At 41.8% G+C, this 22,320-nt stretch overlaps 1 protein-coding gene across 4 annotated transcripts in view; it reads right to left on the reverse strand.

Annotated features, from left to right (window-relative positions):
• The window catches only part of BRSK2 (BR serine/threonine kinase 2), a 182,409-nt gene that overhangs the window by 11,589 nt on the left and 148,500 nt on the right, over nt 1-22,320 (reverse strand). For 3 of the 4 annotated variants that reach the window (XM_073658767.1, XM_073658766.1, XM_073658768.1), the window contains exons 18-19: nt 13,845-13,934; nt 8,375-8,422 (exon numbers count right to left, since the gene is read on the reverse strand). In XM_073658767.1, the coding sequence (XP_073514868.1) occupies nt 8,375-8,422; nt 13,845-13,934 (138 nt within the window). The remainder of the gene's footprint in view (nt 1-8,374; nt 8,423-13,844; nt 13,935-22,320) is intronic. The other variant, XM_073658769.1, reaches the window with a different exon arrangement.

A 22,320-nucleotide genomic window follows, 5' to 3' on the forward strand; every position in this document is an offset into this window, starting at 1 on the left:
GAGAATGAAGATGCAGACGGTGGGCACTGAAGAAGTGTATCAGCGGACACTAAAGCTGTGGTCACGTCAGTATCAGCCCACCCTGAAACAGGGAGAATGAAGATGCAGACGGTGGGCACTGAAGAAGTGTATCAGCGGACACTAAATCTGTGGTCACGTCTGTATCAGCCCACCCTGAAACAGGGAGAATGAAGATGCAGACGGTGGGCACTGAAGAAGTGTATCAGCGGGCACTAAAGCTGTGGTCACGTCAGTATCAGCCCACCCTGAAACAGGGCGAATGAACATGCAGACGGTGGGCACTGAAGAAGTGTATCAGCGGACACTAAATCTGTGGTCACGTCTGTATCAGCCCATCCTGAAACAGGGAGAATGAAGATGCAGACAGTGGGCACTGAAGAAGTGTATCAGCGGACACTAAAGCTGTGGTCACGTCAGTATCAGCCCACCCTGAAACAGGGCGAATGAACATGCAGACGGTGGGCACTGAAGAAGTGTATCAGCGGACACTAAATCTGTGGTCATGTCTGTATCAGCCCACCCTGAAACAGGGCGAATGAACATGCAGACGGTGGGCACTGAAGAAGTGTATCAGCGGACACTAAATCTGTGGTCACGTCTGTATCAGCCCATCCTGAAACAGGGTGAATGAAGATGCAGACGGTGGGCACTGAAGAAGTGTATCAGCGGACACTAAATCTGTGGTCATGTCTGTATCAGCCCACCCTGAAACAGGGCGAATGAACATGCAGACGGTGGGCACTGAAGAAGTGTATCAGCGGACACTAAATCTGTGGTCATGTCTGTATCAGCCCACCCTGAAACAGGGCGAATGAACATGCAGACGGTGGGCACTGAAGAAGTGTATCAGCGGACACTAAATCTGTGGTCATGTCTGTATCAGCCCACCCTGAAACAGGGCGAATGAACATGCAGACGGTGGGCACTGAAGAAGTGTATCAGCGGACACTAAATCTGTGGTCACGTCTGTATCAGCCCATCCTGAAACAGGGCGAATGAAGATGCAGACGGTGGGCACTGAAGAAGTGTATCAGCGGACACTAAATCTGTGGTCATGTCTGTATCAGCCCACCCTGAAACAGGGCGAATGAAGATGCAGTTGGTGGGCACTGAAGAAGTGTATCAGCGGACACTAAATCTGTGGTCACGTCTGTATCAGCCCACCCTGACACAAGGCGACTGAAGATGCAGACGGTGGGCACTGAAGAAGTGTATCAGCGGACACTAATGCTGTGGTCACTTGTGTATCAGCCCACCCAGAAACATTACGTCATCAGGGAACGCCAGTGGCAGAAACTGTGGTAAGTGATTGCAACGCCGCTCCCTGATGACGTCCTGTTTCAGTGGGGTGATAGAAACTGTGGGGAAGTACATCCTCCTGTGATGTCCCGTTTGACACTTCCCTCTGTTGAAACGTCACAGGAGGTAAAAAAAAAATCAGCACATTAAAGTATTAGCTGTATAGGGAGAATGGTAAGGAATTTTATAATAAAGCAAGTTACAAACGTGGTTAGGGCTTAAAGACAGATAAAGGGCATTATAGGTATCGGACAACCCCTTAAAAGAAACAGTTAATCAAAACAGAGATTTTGATCTGTGAGAGTGTACATCTAAAGAAAGATAATAATCACATATCTGAGACATACTGGTCATGATGGCTAGGTAATATCTTCCATAGTAGGGGAAGGTGTCTTGATTAAAGGGTGTCTGTCAGCATAAAATGACTGTTCAAGCCAACCACAAGTGCTTGATGCACCCTTGGCGTGGCCAAGCTGTTCAGTGCACCTTCCCAACTAATTGTATCTACCCTTTTCTCTAGCTCTTGTAAAGTCAGAGCTGTCAGTCAAAGAAGAGGAGGATAGAAATAGATGCAAAACAATTTAGTGGGAAGTTGCATTTAACTATTTGGCCATTGTTAGAGTGCACCAAGTGCCTGTGCTTGAGCAGTTATTTTGTGCTGGTAGACTCCTTTTAAAGTGAAAGCTATAATCAGAAATTATCTATTGTCTAAATCAGTTTTGTGTGTTGCATGTATTTGTTTTCTTTATATCACAACCTTTGTTAAAAATAAAAAATAGTAATCATGCAATTTTCGCAGAGGCCACTGGGGCTTTTTTATAGACTCATACTTTTCTTCTTTTCAGGAAAAGTTTTCAGCAGGCTTCTTATCAGCAGAGGCAGTATTACAATGTTAACAGCTCTATACACAGCTGATAGCACAGGATCCACCAATAACAATAGGGGATGTCACAACTGCTCCTGCTCCTCCTCCCTTCACAATGATCTTTGCACATGCTCACTAGATGCTCCAATAAAAAAGATCGGGTTGGGATCTGACTATTGTGACTATATACACGTGTTGTTTCCTGAACCAACAGGAAGTTCAATTTAAATAAAAAAACAGTGGCCACTGTGAAAATTGCAAGTTTTCTCGATTTTTATTTTTAATGCAGATTGTGATATGAAGAACAAATAATTGCCAAAAATGTTTAAAGAATACATTGAACCCAAAAACCTGATTTAAACAATTATTTTTTATTTAAACAACATTTTTGATCACCTATTGACTTTAAGGCAGTAGACCTTTTGACAAATATTATAATGGTTTTTAATTTTGAGACCATTACATCTTTCTGGAAGGCTGGAATTTTTTTCTTTATATTTTTCATTCATTTTAAATCTACTTATGTCAAGTTTGGCCCCCAAAAAACTGCATCAAAAATTGCACTGGTTTTTTTCAGGAAAATGCTTTCTGTGAAACCATCCTAAGGGTATGTGTACACAACACCTTTTACAAGCGGATTCTGCCTAAAACCTGCCTGAAAAAAGTGCTAAAAAAAAGCTCCTTTTAACCACTTCAGGATTGGAGAGCCATGAAGTGGCTAAAAGAAGTAACCTGTTCATTCTTCCAGTTATGTATAGATTACATTTTCAAGGTAAGACACTGGCAGCAGCAGAGCCGCCGAAAAAGCAACTGCAAAAAATGCCAGGAAAGACTGCCGGCATTTTCCTGAAGCGTCTTCGACTAGAAAAACTCAGCGACTCCGACAGCGTTTTAAAGACGTGGTGTGCACATACCCCATAGAATAAAATTGATCGCACTTGGACCAAAAATATGGCCAGGGAGTGTTCAAATTATTTTTTTGGGCTGAGCTTTTGGAGTGGAAACCGGACAAAAATGTTTTTGAAAAGCTTTGTGTTTTGGGGGAGGATTTTGGAGAGTTTACGCTCAGTGGCTTTGAGCCCAAAGAGTTTTTCAATGTGTTTTTGGAGAGGAAATTGTGCAGAAACTAAGAGGAAACTCTTTAAATCCTCCTCAAAAATGCAAATCTCCTCCACAACTTGGACATACTGCTTAGTTTCCTCACCAAAATCTCGGCAAAAAGACTAAGTGTGCAAATTCTTTTAAGGCATTAGTGAAACCGCCTTTTAAATTTTTCCTTTTGCTTCTTTTTTTATTTTTTGCAGTGTTTTGCTTTTAGTAATTAGGAAAATACGACACATACTATAAACAGTATATTTTTTGTGCCTTTTTTTCACTTTGAGCTCTGCTCACACTCGCCATTTTCTAGGTACTGCATTTTTAATAAAAGAAAAAAATTATAAAAAAAAATGAAAAAACCCCAACATGAAATTTGAAGCATTTTTGTACAAACCAAAAAATGTAAAAAAAAATATTTCTTTGTGAAAGACACCTAACAGGGTGTTTTTTTTATCCACAGTGCCTCGGTGGTATATGTGAAGACGGCATTTATATATGAAGGCTGGATGGACATAATCTATGTATACTTTGTGATATGTAAAACTAGCACTGTGACTGCCAGGAGCCATATGCAGGGAGATAACAGATTCGGGGAGGATGGAGATGCCGTCATGAACGATGGATGGCGGGAAGTGATAACGGAGGGGGGCAAGAAGGGAAATGGTGAAATAACATAGACACAAAAAAAACAAGAGGGGACCAAAAGTGATGAATGGACAACAAAAAGAAGATGGGAGACAAGATGAGAAAGGATGACAGAGAAGTTAGTTAGACAGGGAAAAAAAGAAGGAAAGAGGCCAGGTGTAGTGGGAGAGCCGCAGGTGTTAGAATCACAAATTAAAGATTTTTGTAGGGTCCTCGCCATAAGCAGCGACTTGAAAAGTTTCTGCCCCATCTTATCTGGAAGGAGAGCATTGGTTTCCAAGATGTGCACCTCTAACTAGCTAACGTGCCAAAATCTGGGACAATCCAAGCATGCAGGAGAGAAGGTCAGGCCTCTGGGCATCTCAGGAGAAAAGCAGCTGGTGGCTATAGGTAGGGACCGGCCGGGCTATGTCACTGAGCAGGTGTCACTTTGTATCGACATTTATTATAGTTTTTATATATATTAATTTTAATCTAGTGAATCAATATTAATGCCTTCCTGTAAAATGGCAGCCATGGGACCATTGCGACTCATTAGCCCCTGACTCTCTCTCATTGCCATAGTAGAAAAAAGCAGACCTAAGAAGCAAATAGTTGCTATAATAGCACAAATCATTTTATTGTACAAGAAGAAGTTGTAGCAACTGTAATTTTGTATCTCAGCAATGTAAAAATCTGTCTTCACTGAATACACATTTTACCTGTGAATTCAGAATAAATTAAAAAGGAATGATCAGTCCTGGCAGAGAAAGAAGCACATTTCTCTGATGAGCTATAATAAAAAGTTGCTTATTTCCATGCATACTATTGATTTATGAAATAAAAATTAAATTGACGGTCACTCTTTAAGTAAGTGCCTGCCAGAGATGTGAACCAGCTATTCGTTGTCCTCGGATCTTGCTGCCTGGCAGCTTTTTTGCTCAGCTATGTTACGGCAGAGCTGTGATCTGTGGTTACAGCTCTGCTGCAGCCCCTACAGGGAGTCTGCAGTAGTCTGGGACACGCCCCTTGTCTTATTCTTGGTTTAGACTGCTGATTTCTTCTTCCCTCTGGAGCTCTGTCTCCTCGGATTGCTAATGTGTATAAATACAAGCTCATCATCCGAGCATGGAAAGTTGGTTTCAATTGTCGTTCAATAGTTGGTTGGACATGATCAGGACCAGTTTTTAGTCTCTGACACCGAACAGGAACATTCTTGTTCACAAAAGACATGCAGAAATTTTGAAGAGTGGGAGGAGTTGAAACACTAAGGGTCCAATTCATTATTGCATTTGCCACTGTTTTTTGTCTAGTTTTGGGAGTTTTGCTCCTAAATTATTTTTTAATTTCCGCCTTTTTTACAGACTATTTTATGTATTCATTGTTGTTTTTATGTCATTGTTGGTTTTTGTTTTCCAGAGATTTTTGGTTGATTCATCAATTACAACTTTTTAAAAAGTCGCAAAATTTGTAACATATGTACTCCAACAACCCGGAGTAATTTTCTATACGCCAGTTAAAGAAGCACTCACATCAAAGTTTTTACCCTCTTAATATATTGCAGTCATCATATTATACAGCACTGTGTACTTACAATTGCTTATTTTGTCTTTCTACCCAGTTAATTCTTCTCTTTTCCATTAGCTCTATGACATCATATGATTAAAAACAGACTAGCTGAATCCTTCTAAGCTCTATGTAGAAACAGAAGGTCTCTTTTCCATGCATGAGTCATCATTAGAACTACAATTCTACATCACTGCAATGTCACTGGCAGCCCAGCTCCACCTCCTCTTCAACTCCTGACCCCACTGCTGTAGAATTGTAGCTCTAATGATGACTCATGCAGAGAAAAGAGACTTTCTGTTTCTATGTGGAGCTTGGAAGGATTCAGCTAGTCAGTTTTTAATCACATGATGTCATACACCTAATGGAAAAGAGAAGAATTAGCTGGGTCGAAGGGCAAAATGAGCAATTGTAAGTACATAGTGCTATATAATATGGTGATTGCAATATATCAAGAGGATAAAAACTTTGATGGGAGGAGGAGGGCTTCTTTAACTGGTATACAGAAAATTACTGTAGGAGGAGTACGTATGCTACAAATTTTGCAACTTTTTAAAAAGTTGTAATTGATGTACAGTACAGACCAAAAGTTTGGACACACCTTCTCATTTAAAGATTTTTCTGTATTTTCATGACTATGAAAATTGTACATTCACACTGAAGGAAACAAAACTATGAATTAACACATGTGGAATTATATACTTAACAAAAAAAGTGTGAAACAACTGAAAATATGTCTTCTATTCTAGGTTCTTCAAAGTAGCTACCTTTTGCTTTGATGACTGCTTTGCATACTCTTGGCTTTCTCTTGTTGAGCTTCAAGAGGTAGTCACCGAAAATGGTCTTCCAACAATCTTGAAGGAGTTCCCAGAGATTCTTAGCACTTGTTGGCCCTTTTGCCTTCACTCCAGCTCACCCCAAACCATCTCGATTGGGTTCAGGTCTGGTGACTGTGGAGGCCAGGTCATCTGGCGTAGCACCCCATCACTCTCCTTCTTGGTCAAATAGCCCTTACACAGCCTGGGGTCATTGTCCTGTTGAAAAATAAATGATGGTCCAACTAAACGCAAACCGGATGGAATAGCATGCCACTGCAAGATGCTGTGGTAGCCATGCTGGTTCAGTATGCCTTCAATTTTGAATAAATCCCCAACAGTGGCACCAGGAAAGCACCCCCACACCATCACACCTCCTCCTCCATGCTTCACGGTGGGAACCAGGCATGTAGAGTCCATCCGATCACCTTTTCTGCGTCGCACAAAGACACGGTGGTTGGAACCAAAGATCTCAAATTTGGACTCATCAGACCAAAGCACAGATTTCCACTGGACTAATGTCCATTCCTTGTGTTCTTTATCCCAAACAAGTCTCTTCTGCTTGTTGTCTGTCCTTAAAAGTGGTTTCCTAGCAGCTATTTTACCATGAAGGCCTGCTGCACAAAGTCACCTTTTAACAGTTGTTGTAGAGATGTGTCTGCTGCTAGAACTCTGTGTGGCATTGACCTGGTCTCTAATTTGAGCTGCTGTTAACCTGCGATTTCTGAGGCTGGTGACTTGGATAAACTTATCCTCAGAAGCAGAGGTGACTCTTGGCCTTCCTTTCCTGGGGCGGTCCTCATGTGAGCCAGTTTCTTTGTTGCGCTTGATGTTTTTTGCAACTGCACTTGGGGACACATTCAAAGTTTGCCCAATTTTTCGGACTGACTGACCATCATTTCTTAAAGTAATGATGGTCACTCGTTTTTCTTTACTTAGCTGCTGTTTTCTTGCCATAATACAAATTCTAACAGTCTATTCAGTAGGACTAACAGCTGACTTCTGCACAACACAACTGATGGTCCCAACCCCATTTATAAGGCACGAAATCCCACTTATTAAACCTGACAGGGCACACCTGTGAAGTGAAAATTATTTCTGGTGACTACCTCTTGAAGCTCATCAAGAGAATGCCAAGAGTGTGCAAAACAGTCATCAAAGCAAAAGGTGGCTACTTTGAAGAACCTAGAATAGAAGACATATTTCCAGTTGTTTCACACTTTTTTGTTAAGTATATAATTCCACATGTGTTAATTCGTAGTTTTGATGCCTTCAGTGTGAATGTACAATTTTCAAAGTCATGAAAATACAGAAAAATCTTTAAATGAGAAGGTGTGTCCAAACTTTTGGTCTGTACTGTATATATATTAAGAGGATAACAGTTTTGATGGGGCTGCTTCTTTAAATTATTTTGGTGCAAATTTTGCACTGTTCAGCGAAATACTTTGACATTAAAAAGTCACAAAACGGGTCAAAGAAAAAAATAAGGATAATTTTTATTTTATGAGCCACAAGTGCCATTTTGAAGAACGTGGCACAAAAAAAGTCAATGAAAACCACAAGACAAAAACAATGACTTAAAAAAAAAGAAAATAATGAATTGGGCCCAAAGTGTACTAAACAGTTGCACAACTTCTCATTATCTAGCTTTAGTTAAGCGATCTAATTTTTTTTTTTAAAGGGCAAGATGTTTTCTTTCTTAATATTGAAAAGTTCCAAAAATGATTCTGCATCTAGAGATGGCAGTTAGTTCTACGGAACTAGTGGAGGTCCGAACCTGCAGAGTGACACAGCCCCTTTAAGAAGAGAGTAACTAGCATGTGTTACATTGGTGTGTACCTATGCCAGTGTATATACATAGGTGATTGTTGTTTGGTGTATGTGTATTAGCATGGTGGGTCAGTTCTCTTCTGTGGTGGAGCGATTATAGTGCATTACTCGAGGAGGGGTAGGAGGAAATCGGAGGAAAGGCACTGTCATGAGCAGGGGTGGGTTAGGGTGGGGATTATCTGCGTGGGAAGCAAAGGGTGGGAAGAGCGATAGCAGCAGCAGCAGAGATATGAGCACACAGCTGGAGGGTCCTTACCACATTTTGAGATCTTCCCACTGAGATACTCCATACAGTTATTTGTGTCTGAACAGCACAAGGGGAAAAACAGGGTGGGGGGACATGAACCAAACATTCCCACACAAAACAGCCCCCTCCCCAATTATCACACTCTCCAGTTATCACTAAGCCTAACTTCATGTAAAACTGGAAAATTCAGGCGTGGGTGCCATTAACACTAATCACTGTTCCCCATGCATCTATTTCGGGGGGTCCAGGAAGCTCAGACATGGAGGATTGTTTGGTGGGGCTCTAACAGTTTACACCTTTCTAGCTGTCCCTATGCCTGTCTGTGACATGAACAGAACATGAAAAGTCACGGGGGCCGTCAGGTGCCGGAGGTATCCATCAAGTGGAGTCTGAACTGAAGCTATAATGCTATAGTGAGCAATCTTATGTCAGCAAGGTCTCATTTAGACGTTCTTTACTTTTTGCATACAAGAAAAAAAATGGACCATTTTTCGGTAACATGTTGAAACCAATTTTTATCCATTTTTTGACTGTGCCCATTTTTACCACCAATGTAGCATCCATACTTCTCATATAAAAAAAAATAAAATTAAATAAAAGCTTCTCCTTCTTCCAAGCTTCTCTTTCCCATTAACTGGGAAAAAAACAGGGATCAGATGATACCTGGATGGCATCCGTATGTCGACCGGTTTTTCATGGACCTATTGAAATTAACTCTGGTCAAAAACAGTCATGTCTCTTTTTTTTTTTTGCGGACACTTGTTTTTCGAAAAAAAAAAAAAAAAACAGACGTGAACAAACAGAACACATAACCAATACAGTCTATCTGTGAAAAATATGGATAGAACACGCTGGTGAAAAACGGACGTCTAAATGAGACCTAAGGAACATAAAACAGGCACGGGACAACTAATCCAGTGGAGGGCCACACCAACAACTCCCCATATCTCTTGGTGTTAACTATAAGCATATATGAATTTTCCCACCCTAATGAAGTTAGGCTTTAAGTATAAGTCATGACATATTTTAAGTAATATGTCTACTGCAAAGTCTAAATGAGATTTTCCTGTTAAATGCACCTATCACCTTTAGGATTCATGCACATGTCACAGACTTTGTTAAATGCACCTATCACCTTTAGGGTTCATGCACATGACACAGACTTACAGCGGCATGCTCCATCACTATGCCTCTGTAGGAGACTTGAGACGTGGAGGTTCAGTAAAGGTTGTAATATGGAACATGGCCATGTGCATGAGGCCTTATATACCTGAGGCAGCCAGTTCAGGGGGCTACAGTAGCCCTCTCTAATACGTCAGCCTCCGTTATAAGCAGGTGTTTGTTTTGGTCAAGATAGAGGTTTGCATATTTTTTGCCAGTTGATATGATGTTTCCACTTTTTGTAGATCTTCGAGAAACATAATAGTGTTTGTAAGTTGCTTTGCCTGAAGGCCTGTAACACACACAGAGTAGGAATGGCTCTATGTTTATGAAGAGAGATGGATTTTTTGTTGCCAGGTTAGCCAGTTAAAGGTGATGACATGGACTATTATGGGAGCCGTGGAGGGAAAGAGGATGCTGGCTCAGTTGGGACCCATACATAAAGTTCACAATCCAAAGATATTAATGGTAGCTGTCAGGCGAATGCTCGTTTGGGCAACATCTACAATGGGTAGAGGGGAATAAGCCGCAGGAGACACCTCTGCCATCAGCGTTTCTCCTATAAGAACATAGGATTGGGCATGTTAAAATCCATCATGCCCAACCCTTATTTCCCTACCAGATCTGCTACTAGGAAAGTTACATACACACTTGACATCTGGGCAGATCATGATGAAAACAGCAGTTTTGCAGGACTTTCATCCATGGTGTTCATCCCAGATTATGGGCTTTGCTGGCATAAACCCATGTTGGAAGGTGGGTGGGTTTTCCACTTCTAATATTCACTATCAACTACCTATAAACCTTCTTCAGTCCTCATTCTAGAGTTCTGCAACAGCAGAGGGCGCAGTGAAATATTGCAACAAAAACACACCGGCCCTTTAATTGGCTTTCCTGGCAACAATAGGATGAGTTCTTACACACATCTCTAACAATTCTATACTTTTCACAGTTACAGAGATATCTATGTCATACACAGTTACAGAGATGTCTTTCCAAAGAAAGAATATACAGAATACAGTATGCCCACAGTACTGTAATAAAATCTCATTTATGATCATTTATGTTCTTTTTTTTTATCAATATTACAGAGCTATGAGTGCAATGAATATACAATGCACAGTAGATGCTGCCTGTATATATAATTTATTACAGATTATATACCTTGCTGTGTGCTCTATAACAAGAGGCATGATCTGGACAATATTCTTCCTATGGAAAGATCTCTAAAGGACTGCTACCTGCTCTTTCCATACAAATTTCACATTTTTAATGTAACCAGATATGAGCACTGAAAATCACTTTAAAAGCTTTCAGGATACTAATACTTTTGAAACATACTATGGTTGTTTCAGATTGTGGTCAGACTATTCCTCTGTCTCCTAATTGCACTTACAGGCTTTGGTCATGGCAGTATATTACATCACTATAGACAAGAAGTCACTACGGTCTGCAGCTATTGGCTATTACAGAATACATGGTCTTGCCATGTTATCTCACGATGGCCAAAAGTCACTGTGCCAAGTCATCACATTGGCTGCAATTGTTCTCTCTTTTTGTTGTTCCAATCTCCTGTCATGAGGAGCGCACCGCTCCCCTGCCTCCTAGCTTCCTGTTTTTGCCGGGGGGACAGTGCGCTCCTGAAGATTGACAGTTCAGATCAGAGGCATGGTCATAGAGGACCAACTCTAGAGGACTAGGCACAACCATGTATTACACTGTTTTATACTAAACTACCTACAGTACCAGTCAAAAGTTTGGACCCATCTGTTTTTGCAAGGGTTTTCCTTGATCTTATTGGAATGTGGATATTGAAGATTCAGAGTGAAGGCAGCAAAACAAAAAATGTGTACATAGTACATATGGAAACAAGAAGTTTTTGATAAACCTTAGATTCCTCAAAGTAGCCCCCGTTTACTCTGATGACAGCTTTACACCCCCCTTGCATTCTGTCAAGCAGTTTCATCAGGTAATCACCTGGATTGGCTTCCAAAGAACAGGTATGCCTCACCAAGAGTTTATTTTTGGGATTATTGGCTTTAAGAACGTGTTTGCGACCATCAGGTGTGTATTGCAGGGGCAGTTTTTGTATATAGTACATACAGCGCTAAGCCCTATTCCACAACTGTTTTAAGATAGAATATGGCAAGAACATTCAACCAAGTAAAGACAAATGAGAGTCCATCATTACTTTAAGATATGAAGGTCAATCAATGTGGAAAATTGCTAGAACCTTGGAGATATCCTCAAGTCCAGTCATGAACACCATCAATATATATGATGAAATCGGGTTTCATGTGGACCACTCCAGGAAAGCAAGACCAAGAATTACCTATGTTGAAGAGGATAAGTTCATCAGAGTTACCAGACTCAGAAAATGAAAATTAACAGCACCTCAAATATCAGCCCTCATAAATGATGCACAGACATCAAGTAGCAAACACATCTCAACCTCATCTGTCCAGAGGAGACTGTGAGAAACAGGTCTGTATGGTCGAATTGCTGCAAAGAAGTCAGTTGTGAGGATCACAAACAAGAAGAGACTTGTTTGAGCCAAACAACACTGTGAAGTATTGAGAGAGAGGTGTGATGGTGTGAGGGTGCTTTGCTGATGACAGTGTTGGTGATTTATTCCAAATTCAAGGCACACTTACCCAGCATTGCTGCCACAGCATTCTGTAACGACATGTCAACCCATCTGGTTTGCAGATAGTGGGACCATCGTTGTATTTTGCATCAGGAAAATGACCCAAAATGACCTCCAGGCTACGTTAGAGCTATGCGACCAAAAAGGAGAGGGATGGAGTACAGCATCAGATGACATGACCTCCACAATCACTCATCCTCTACCCAATTGAGATGGTTTGGGATGAGTTGGACAGAAGTGTGAAGGCAAAGCAGCCAAGTGCTCAGTACCTCTGGGAACTCCTTCAAGACCATTGGAAGCCATGATACCTGATAAAGCTACTTAAGACAATGCCAAGGGGGCGTATAGCTGTCATTGGAGTAAAAGGGGGGTAATTTGAGGAATCTAAGGTTTAACATGCATTCTGGTTTCTTTCACACGTTTCTATATTCAATGTTTCCATGTGTATTCCTTTTTGTTTTTGCTGCCGCTAGTCTGAATCTACAATATGCACATTCCAATAAGAACAGGAAACAATATTCCACAAAGAGGTGTGCACAAACTTTTGACTGGTACTGTATATTCCGCGGAAAACGTATCCTCAGCTTCATCAGCATTTTTACCAAAGGAAGTTGACAATCCTGAAAGCTTTTATTGTCATTTTTCTTACACATTTGCCGTTTACATATTTGTCCTGGATATCTAAAGGCGCTGTCACCATGATTTATGTCAGCTAGCTTGAATGCTTACCTTTGTTTCTCATAACATTATGGTTATCAGCATCTGATTTTGTTTTGCATGATAATGACACCAAAGATTGATTGGGAAACATAGTGTAATTTTTGCCAGGTCGGCTATTTAAGACTAGAGAAACATGTACCCGTGATAAGACGGTAACTCACATGGTGTCCACATACAACTGGCAGATAAGTCTGTGTAATACATAAACAATATTTTTACTCCAATGGGTACCGTGTAATGCTTAATTTAGTCTGTGGTGGCGCTGCAGGGGATTTGAGCACACTCCCAGGATTACAACCAATCACTGGGTGTCCTTACAGCAGGCCATATCGTCATTGTTAGGGGCCCTTCTAACAGAACGCTTTGTCCATCCCTACTTGTTAGCATGGTATTATGACAATAGGTAGATAGCAAAGTGTTTGTCTGCAGCGCCTCCATAGGTCAAGTGAAAAATTACACAGTGCCCATTCAAATGCATGTGTTTTCTGTGTAATGCAGGTAATAACAGGTCCTCCAGAACAAAAGATCCCCTTTTAAAAGGGTTGAGGATCCTGAATAGGGGATCCCCTTGTATTAACTCAGAACTTCATAATTAGATGTTTGAAAATTGGTTTCCTAAACCAGACAACTCCTTTAAATAGCAGACGTGGCAAACCAGTGATATCCAGAAGAAGATTTTTCTTTAGTACACAGATTTCTCCATCCCGGAATGATAAAACTGTACCGTGAGGCCTACATCTGATGGTAGGGCGTACGGATAGTCCTCTATGTGGGTGGCTTTGGTTCCTAGGAATTTTTCACTTACATCTATAGGGCCAAATTCAGTCTACCTGTGCATCAGAGATGTCCTAACCATATAGACACAGATGGTACAGATCACTTGCACGTTGGCCACATCACGGGTCATTTTGTAAGGTGGTAACTCTTTCTATCCTCTCAGTCGACTCTCACCTGAAAGCTGCAGTACGGATGGCTGCTCGTGGGAGCTCAGGAGCTGGGTCTGTATTGTCTCCACAACCCGTTTAAACCTCCTGCTGGGACCTGAAGGAGGTAAAGATTATGGCAAATGTGTTACCACATATGTCAACCCATGACATTTCAGAATGACAGCACTGGACAATCTGCACATAGACCATACCGATGAAATATCAAATGTGCATTCTGGCCACTAGTTAGCTGATAGCAAAACAGCAAATATCCTCCCAATGACTTCTCAGGGTTCCTTCACAGATAACACCTTCATATAGAGATGTGACGATGTACCTGGGTGATATGGCCTATAGGGGTCTATGGTTCCTCTGTCACATAAAATAATCCAATGTTTGTTCTCGGTACTGTAACATTACAGTTTATTTTCCCCATACTGTTACATCATTGTGTCCATTATATCTCAGCTTTATATCCCTACTAGATGGTGGCCCGATTCTAACACATCGGGTATTCTAGCATATGTCTCCCGACCCTCCTTTATAATGCCCCATGCAGGAAGTCACATCCCCTGTATATAATACCCCAAGCAGGATGTCACATCCCCCGTATATAATACCCCAAGCAGGATGTCACATCCCCCGTATATAATACCCCATGCAGGATGTCACCCCCCCCCCTATATAATGCCCCATGCAGGAAGTCACCTCTCCCCCATATAATGCCCCATGTAGGATGTCACCTCTCCCCCCATATAATGGCCCATGCAGGATGTCACCTCTCCCCCCATATAATGCCCCATGCAGGCTGTCACATCCCCCCTATATAATATCCCATGCAGGATGTCCCATCCCCCCATAGTGCCCCATGCAGGTCCCCTATGGCCCCATACAAAAAAAAAAAAAATCCAATACTCACCTCACTGCTTCTCTGTACTCCAGCGTAGCCGGCATCTTCATGCTGTGCGCTGTGACCGGTCAGGAGAGAGCGCGGTATAAAGACGTCACCGCGCCCTCTGACCTGAGACGTCACAGAGCTGCAGCGGAAGACACAGGAGCTGCTGCGCAGGCACGGGGAGGCGTAAGTATGACGCCGGGTTCCGGGGTCCTGATCGAGCGGGGGGAGGGACGGGAGGAGAGGGGAGGTGAGAGGAGAGGAGGAGAGAGGAGGGGAGGGGAGAGGAGGGGAGTCACACTTGTCCTCGGGAGATAAGCGGCCGTAGCCGCTGATCTTCCGACAATAGCCGCATGTAGGTCAGCGGCGCCTGCGGTCGGGGGACTTATGCTGCGAGCAGCCGGCTGCATCTCCCGGCTGCATCGCCGCTGACCTCCGTGCCACACATGAGCCGCTAATGGCCGCCATGCTTTTCTGAAATGCCGGGTCGCTGATTGGCCGCGGCCGGACCAATCAGCGACCCGGGATTTCCAGGACAGACAGACAGACAGAAAGACAGACGGGATAAGACAATTATATAGATAGATACTATTATATAGTTATGTTCATCACCTCTGTATAATGTCATCTCTCTCAGCATCATCCTTGTATTATGATTTACTATTTATCAACCATGTACTGTGACATCACTGTGCTAATCACCCATGTACTGTGACATCACTGTGTATATCACCCATGTACTGTGACATCACTGTGTATATCACCCATGTACTGTGACATCACTGTGCTAATCACCCATGTACTGTGACATCACTGTGCTAATCACCCATGTACTGTGACATCACTGTGTATATCACCCATGTACTGTGACATCACTGTGTATATCACCCATGTACTGTGACATCACTGTGCTAATCACCCATGTACTGTGACATCACTGTGCTAATCACCCATGTACTGTGACATCACTGTGTATATCACCCATGTACTGTGACATCACTGTGCTAATCACCCATGTACTGTGACATCACTGTGCTAATCACCCATGTACTGTGACATCACTGTGTATATCACCCATGTACTGTGACATCACTGTGTTTATAATCCATGTACTGTGACATCACTGTGTATATCACCCATGTACTGTGACATCACTGTGTATATCACCCATGTACTGTGACATCACTGTGTTTATAACCCATGTACTGTGACATCACTGTGTATATCACCCATGTACTGTGATATCACTGTGTATATTACCCATGTACTGTGACATCACTGTGTATATCACCCATGTACTGTGATATCACTGTGTATATCACCCATGTACTGTGACATCACTGTGTTTATAACCCATGTACTGTGACATCACTGTGTATATCACCCATGTACTGTGACATCACTGTGTTTATAACCCATGTACTGTGACATCACTGTGCTAATCACCCATGTACTGTGACATCACTGTGTTTATAACCCATGTATTGTGACATCACAATGTTTATAACCCATGGACTGTGACATCACAGTGTTTATAACCCATGTACTGTGACATCATTGTGCTTATCACCCATGTACTGTGACATCACTGTGTTTATAACCCATGTACTGTGACATCACTGTGTATATCACCCATGCACTGTGACATCACTGTGCTAATCACCCATGCACTGTGACATCACTGTGTATATCACCCATGTACTGTGACATCACAGTATTTTTTATCTCTGTACTGTGACATCACAGTGTTTATAACCCATGTACTGTGACATCACAGTGTTTATAACCCATGTACTGTGACATCACTGTGTATATCACCCATGCACTGTGACATCACTGTGTATATCACCCATGTACTGTGACATCACTGTGTATATCACCCATGCACTGTGACATCACTGTGTATATCACCCATGTACTGTGACATCACTGTGTTTATAACCCATGTACTGTGACATCACTGTGCTAATCACCCATGTACTGTGACATCACTGTGTATATCACCCATGTACTGTGACATCACTGTGCTAATCACCCATGTACTGTGACATCACTGTGCTAATCACCCATGTACTGTGACATCACTGTGTATATCACCCATGTACTGTGACATCACTGTATTTATTATCTCTGTACTGTGACATCACAGTGTTTATAACCCATGTACTGTGACATCACTGTGTATATCACCCATGTACTGTGACATCACTGTGTATATCACCCATGTACTGTGACATCACTGTTTATATCACCCATGCACTGTGACATCACTGTGTATATCACCCATGTACTGTGACATCACTGTGTTTATAACCCATGTACTGTGACATCACAGTATTTATAACCCAGGTACTGTGACATCACTGTGTATATCACCCATGTACTGTGACATCACTGTATTTATTATCTCTGTACTGTGACATCACAGTGTTTATAACCCATGTACTGTGACATCACAGTGTTTATAACCCATGTACTGTGACATCACTGTGCTAATCACCCAAGCACTGTGACATCACTGTGTATATCACCCATGCACTGTGACATCACTGTGTATATCACCCATGTACTGTGACATCACTGTGTATATCACCCATGCACTGTGACATCACTGTGTATATCACCCATCTACTGTGACATCATTGTGTAAATCACCCATGTACTGTGACATCACTGTGTATATCACCCATGTACTGTGACATCACTGTATTTATTATCTGTGTACTGTGACATCACAGTGTTTATAACCTATGTACTGTGACATCACAGTGTTTATAACCCATGCACTGTGACATCACTGTGCTAATCACCCATGTACTGTGACATCACTGTGTATATCACCCATGTACTGTGACATCACTGTGTATATCACCCATGTACTGTGACATCACTGTGCTAATCACCCATGTACTGTGACATCACTGTATTTATTATCTCTGTACTGTGACATCACAGTGTTTATAACCTATGTACTGTGACATCACAGTGTTTATAACCCATGCACTGTGACATCACTGTGCTAATCACCCATGTACTGTGACATCACTGTGTATATCACCCATGTACTGTGACATCACTGTGTATATCACCCATGTACTGTGACATCACTGTGTATATCACCCATGTACTGTGACATCACTGTGCTAATCACCCATGTACTGTGACATCACTGTGCTAATCACCCATGTACTGTGACATCACTGTGTATATCACCCATGTACTGTGACATCACTGTGTATATCACCCATGCACTGTGACATCACTGTGTATATCACCCATCTACTGTGACATCATTGTATAAATCACCCATGTACTGTGACATCACTGTGTATATCACCCATGTACTGTGACATCACTGTATTTATTATCTCTGTACTGTGACATCACAGTGTTTATAACCTATGTACTGTGACATCACAGTGTTTATAACCCATTCACTGTGACATCACTGTGCTAATCACCCATGTACTGTGACATCACTGTGCTAATCACCCATGTACTGTGACATCACTGTGTATATCACCCATGTACTGTGACATCACTGTGTATATCACCCATGTACTGTGACATCACTGTGTATATCACCCATCTACTGTGACATCATTGTGTAAATCACCCATGTACTGTGACATCACTGTGTATATCACCCATGTACTGTGACATCACTGTATTTATTATCTCTGTACTGTGACATCACAGTGTTTATAACCTATGTACTGTGACATCACAGTGTTTATAACCCATGCACTGTGACATCACTGTGTATATCACCCATGTACTGTGACATCACTGTGTATATCACCCATGTACTGTGACATCACTGTGCTAATCACCCATGTACTGTGACATCACTGTGCTAATCACCCATGTACTGTGACATCACTGTATTTATTATCTCTGTACTGTGACATCACAGTGTTTATAACCTATGTACTGTGACATCACAGTGTTTATAACCCATGCACTGTGACATCACTGTGCTAATCACCCATGTACTGTGACATCACTGTGTATATCACCCATGTACTGTGACATCACTGTGTATATCACCCATGTACTGTGACATCACTGTGTATGTCACCCATGTACTGTGACATCACTGTGTATATCACCCATGTACTGTGACATCACTGTGTATATCACCCATGTACTGTGACATCACTGTGCTAATCACCCATGTACTGTGACATCACTGTGCTAATCACCCATGTACTGTGACATCACTGTGCTAATCACCCATGTACTGTGACATCACTGTGTATATCACCCATGTACTGTGACATCACTGTGTATATCACCCATGCACTGTGACATCACTGTGTATATCACCCATCTACTGTGACATCATTGTGTAAATCACCCATGTACTGTGACATCACTGTGTATATCACCCATGTACTGTGACATCACTGTATTTATTATCTCTGTACTGTGACATCACAGTGTTTATAACCTATGTACTGTGACATCACAGTGTTTATAACCCATGCACTGTGACATCACTGTGCTAATCACCCATGTACTGTGACATCACTGTGTATATCACCCATGTACTGTGACATCACTGTGTATATCACCCATGTACTGTGACATCACTGTGTATATCACCCATCTACTGTGACATCATTGTGTAAATCACCCATGTACTGTGACATCACTGTGTATATCACCCATGTACTGTGACATCACTGTGTATATCACCCATGTACTGTGACATCACTGTGTATGTCACCCATGTACTGTGACATCACTGTGTATATCACCCATGTACTGTGACATCACTGTGTATATCACCCATGTACTGTGACATCACTGTGCTAATCACCCATGTACTGTGACATTACTGTGCTAATCACCCATGTACTGTGACATCACTGTGCTAATCACCCATGTACTGTGACATCACTGTGTATATCACCCATGTACTGTGACATCACTGTGTATATCACCCATGCACTGTGACATCACTGTGTATATCACCCATCTACTGTGACATCATTGTGTAAATCACCCATGTACTGTGACATCACTGTGTATATCACCCATGTACTGTGACATCACTGTATTTATTATCTCTGTACTGTGACATCACAGTGTTTATAACCTATGTACTGTGACATCACAGTGTTTATAACCCATGCACTGTGACATCACTGTGCTAATCACCCATGTACTGTGACATCACTGTGTATATCACCCATGTACTGTGACATCACTGTGTATATCACCCATGTACTGTGACATCACTGTGTATATCACCCATCTACTGTGACATCATTGTGTAAATCACCCATGTACTGTGACATCACTGTGTATATCACCCATGTACTGTGACATCACTGTATTTATTATCTCTGTACTGTGACATCACAGTGTTTATAACCTATGTACTGTGACATCACAGTGTTTATAACCCATGCACTGTGACATCACTGTGCTAATCACCCATGTACTGTGACATCACTGTGTATATCACCCATGTACTGTGACATCACTGTGTATATCACCCATGCACTGTGACATCACTGTGTATATCACCCATCTACTGTGACATCATTGTGTAAATCACCCATGTACTGTGACATCACTGTGTATATCACCCATGTACTGTGACATCACTGTATTTATTATCTCTGTACTGTGACATCACAGTGTTTATAACCCATGCACTGTGACATCACTGTGCTAATCACCCATGTACTGTGACATCACTGTGTATATCACCCATGTACTGTGACATCACTGTATATATCACCCATGTACTGTGACATCACTGTGTATATCACCCATGTACTGTGACATCACTGTGCTAATCACCCATGTACTGTGACATCACTGTGTATATCACCCATGTACTGTGACATCACTGTGCTAATCACCCATGTACTGTGACATCACTGTGTATATCACCCATGTACTGTGACATCACTGTGTTTATAATCCATGTACTGTGACATCACTGTGTATATCACCCATGTACTGTGACATCACTGTGCTAATCACCCATGTACTGTGACATCACTGTGTATATCACCCATGTACTGTGACATCACTGTGCTAATCACCCATGTACTGTGACATCACTGTGTATATCACCCATGTACTGTGACATCACTGTGTTTATAATCCATGTACTGTGACATCACTGTGTATATCACCCATGTACTGTGACATCACTGTGTATATCACCCATGTACTGTGACATCACTGTGTATATCACCCATGTACTGTGACATCACTGTGTTTATAATCCATGTACTGTGACATCACTGTGTTTATAATCCATGTACTGTGACATCACTGTGTATATCACCCATGTACTGTGACATCACTGTGTATATCACCCATGTACTGTGACATCACTGTGTTTATAACCCATGTACTGTGACATCACTGTGCTAATCACCCATGTACTGTGACATCACTGTGTTTATAACCCATGTACTGTGACATCACTGTGCTAATCACCCATGTACTGTGACATCACTGTGTTCATAACCCATGTATTGTGACATCACAATGTTTATAACCCATGGACTGTGACATCACAGTGTTTATAACCCATGTACTGTGACATCATTGTGCTTATCACCCATGTACTGTGACATCACTGTGTTTATAACCCATGTACTGTGACATCACTGTGTATATCACCCATGCACTGTGACATCACTGTGCTAATCACCCATGCACTGTGACATCACTGTGTATATCACCCATGTACTGTGACATCACAGTATTTTTTATCTCTGTACTGTGACATCACAGTGTTTATAACCCATGTACTGTGACATCACAGTGTTTATAACCCATGTACTGTGACATCACTGTGTATATCACCCATGCACTATGACATCACTGTGTATATCACCCATGTACTGTGACATCACTGTGTATATCACCCATGCACTGTGACATCACTGTGTATATCACCCATGTACTGTGACATCACTGTGTTTATAACCCATGTACTGTGACATCACTGTGCTAATCACCCATGTACTGTGACATCACTGTGTATATCACCCATGCACTGTGACATCACTGTGTATATCACCCATGTACTGTGACATCACTGTGCTAATCACCCATGTACTGTGACATCACTGTGCTAATCACCCATGTACTGTGACATCACTGTATTTATTATCTCTGTACTGTGACATCACAGTGTTTATAACCCATGTACTGTGACATCACAGTGTTTATAACCCATGTACTGTGACATCACTGTGCTAATCACCCAAGCACTGTGACATCACTGTGTATATCACCCATGCACTGTGACATCACTGTGTATATCACCCATGTACTGTGACATCACTGTGTATATCACCCATGCACTGTGACATCACTGTGTATATCACCCATCTACTGTGACATCATTGTGTAAATCACCCATGTACTGTGACATCACTGTGTATATCACCCATGTACTGTGACATCACTGTGTTTATAACCCATGCACTGTGACATCACTGTGCTAATCACCCATGTACTGTGACATCACTGTGTATATCACCCATGTACTGTGACATCACTGTGTATATCACCCATGTTTTGTGACATCACTGTGTTTATAACCCATGTACTGTGACATCACTGT

This window comes from Phyllobates terribilis, unplaced genomic scaffold (genome assembly GCF_046119375.1).
Source record: "Phyllobates terribilis strain yellow unplaced genomic scaffold, ASM4611937v1 Scaffold_13__5_contigs__length_258822181, whole genome shotgun sequence".
Classification (NCBI taxonomy): Eukaryota; Metazoa; Chordata; class Amphibia; order Anura; family Dendrobatidae; genus Phyllobates; species Phyllobates terribilis.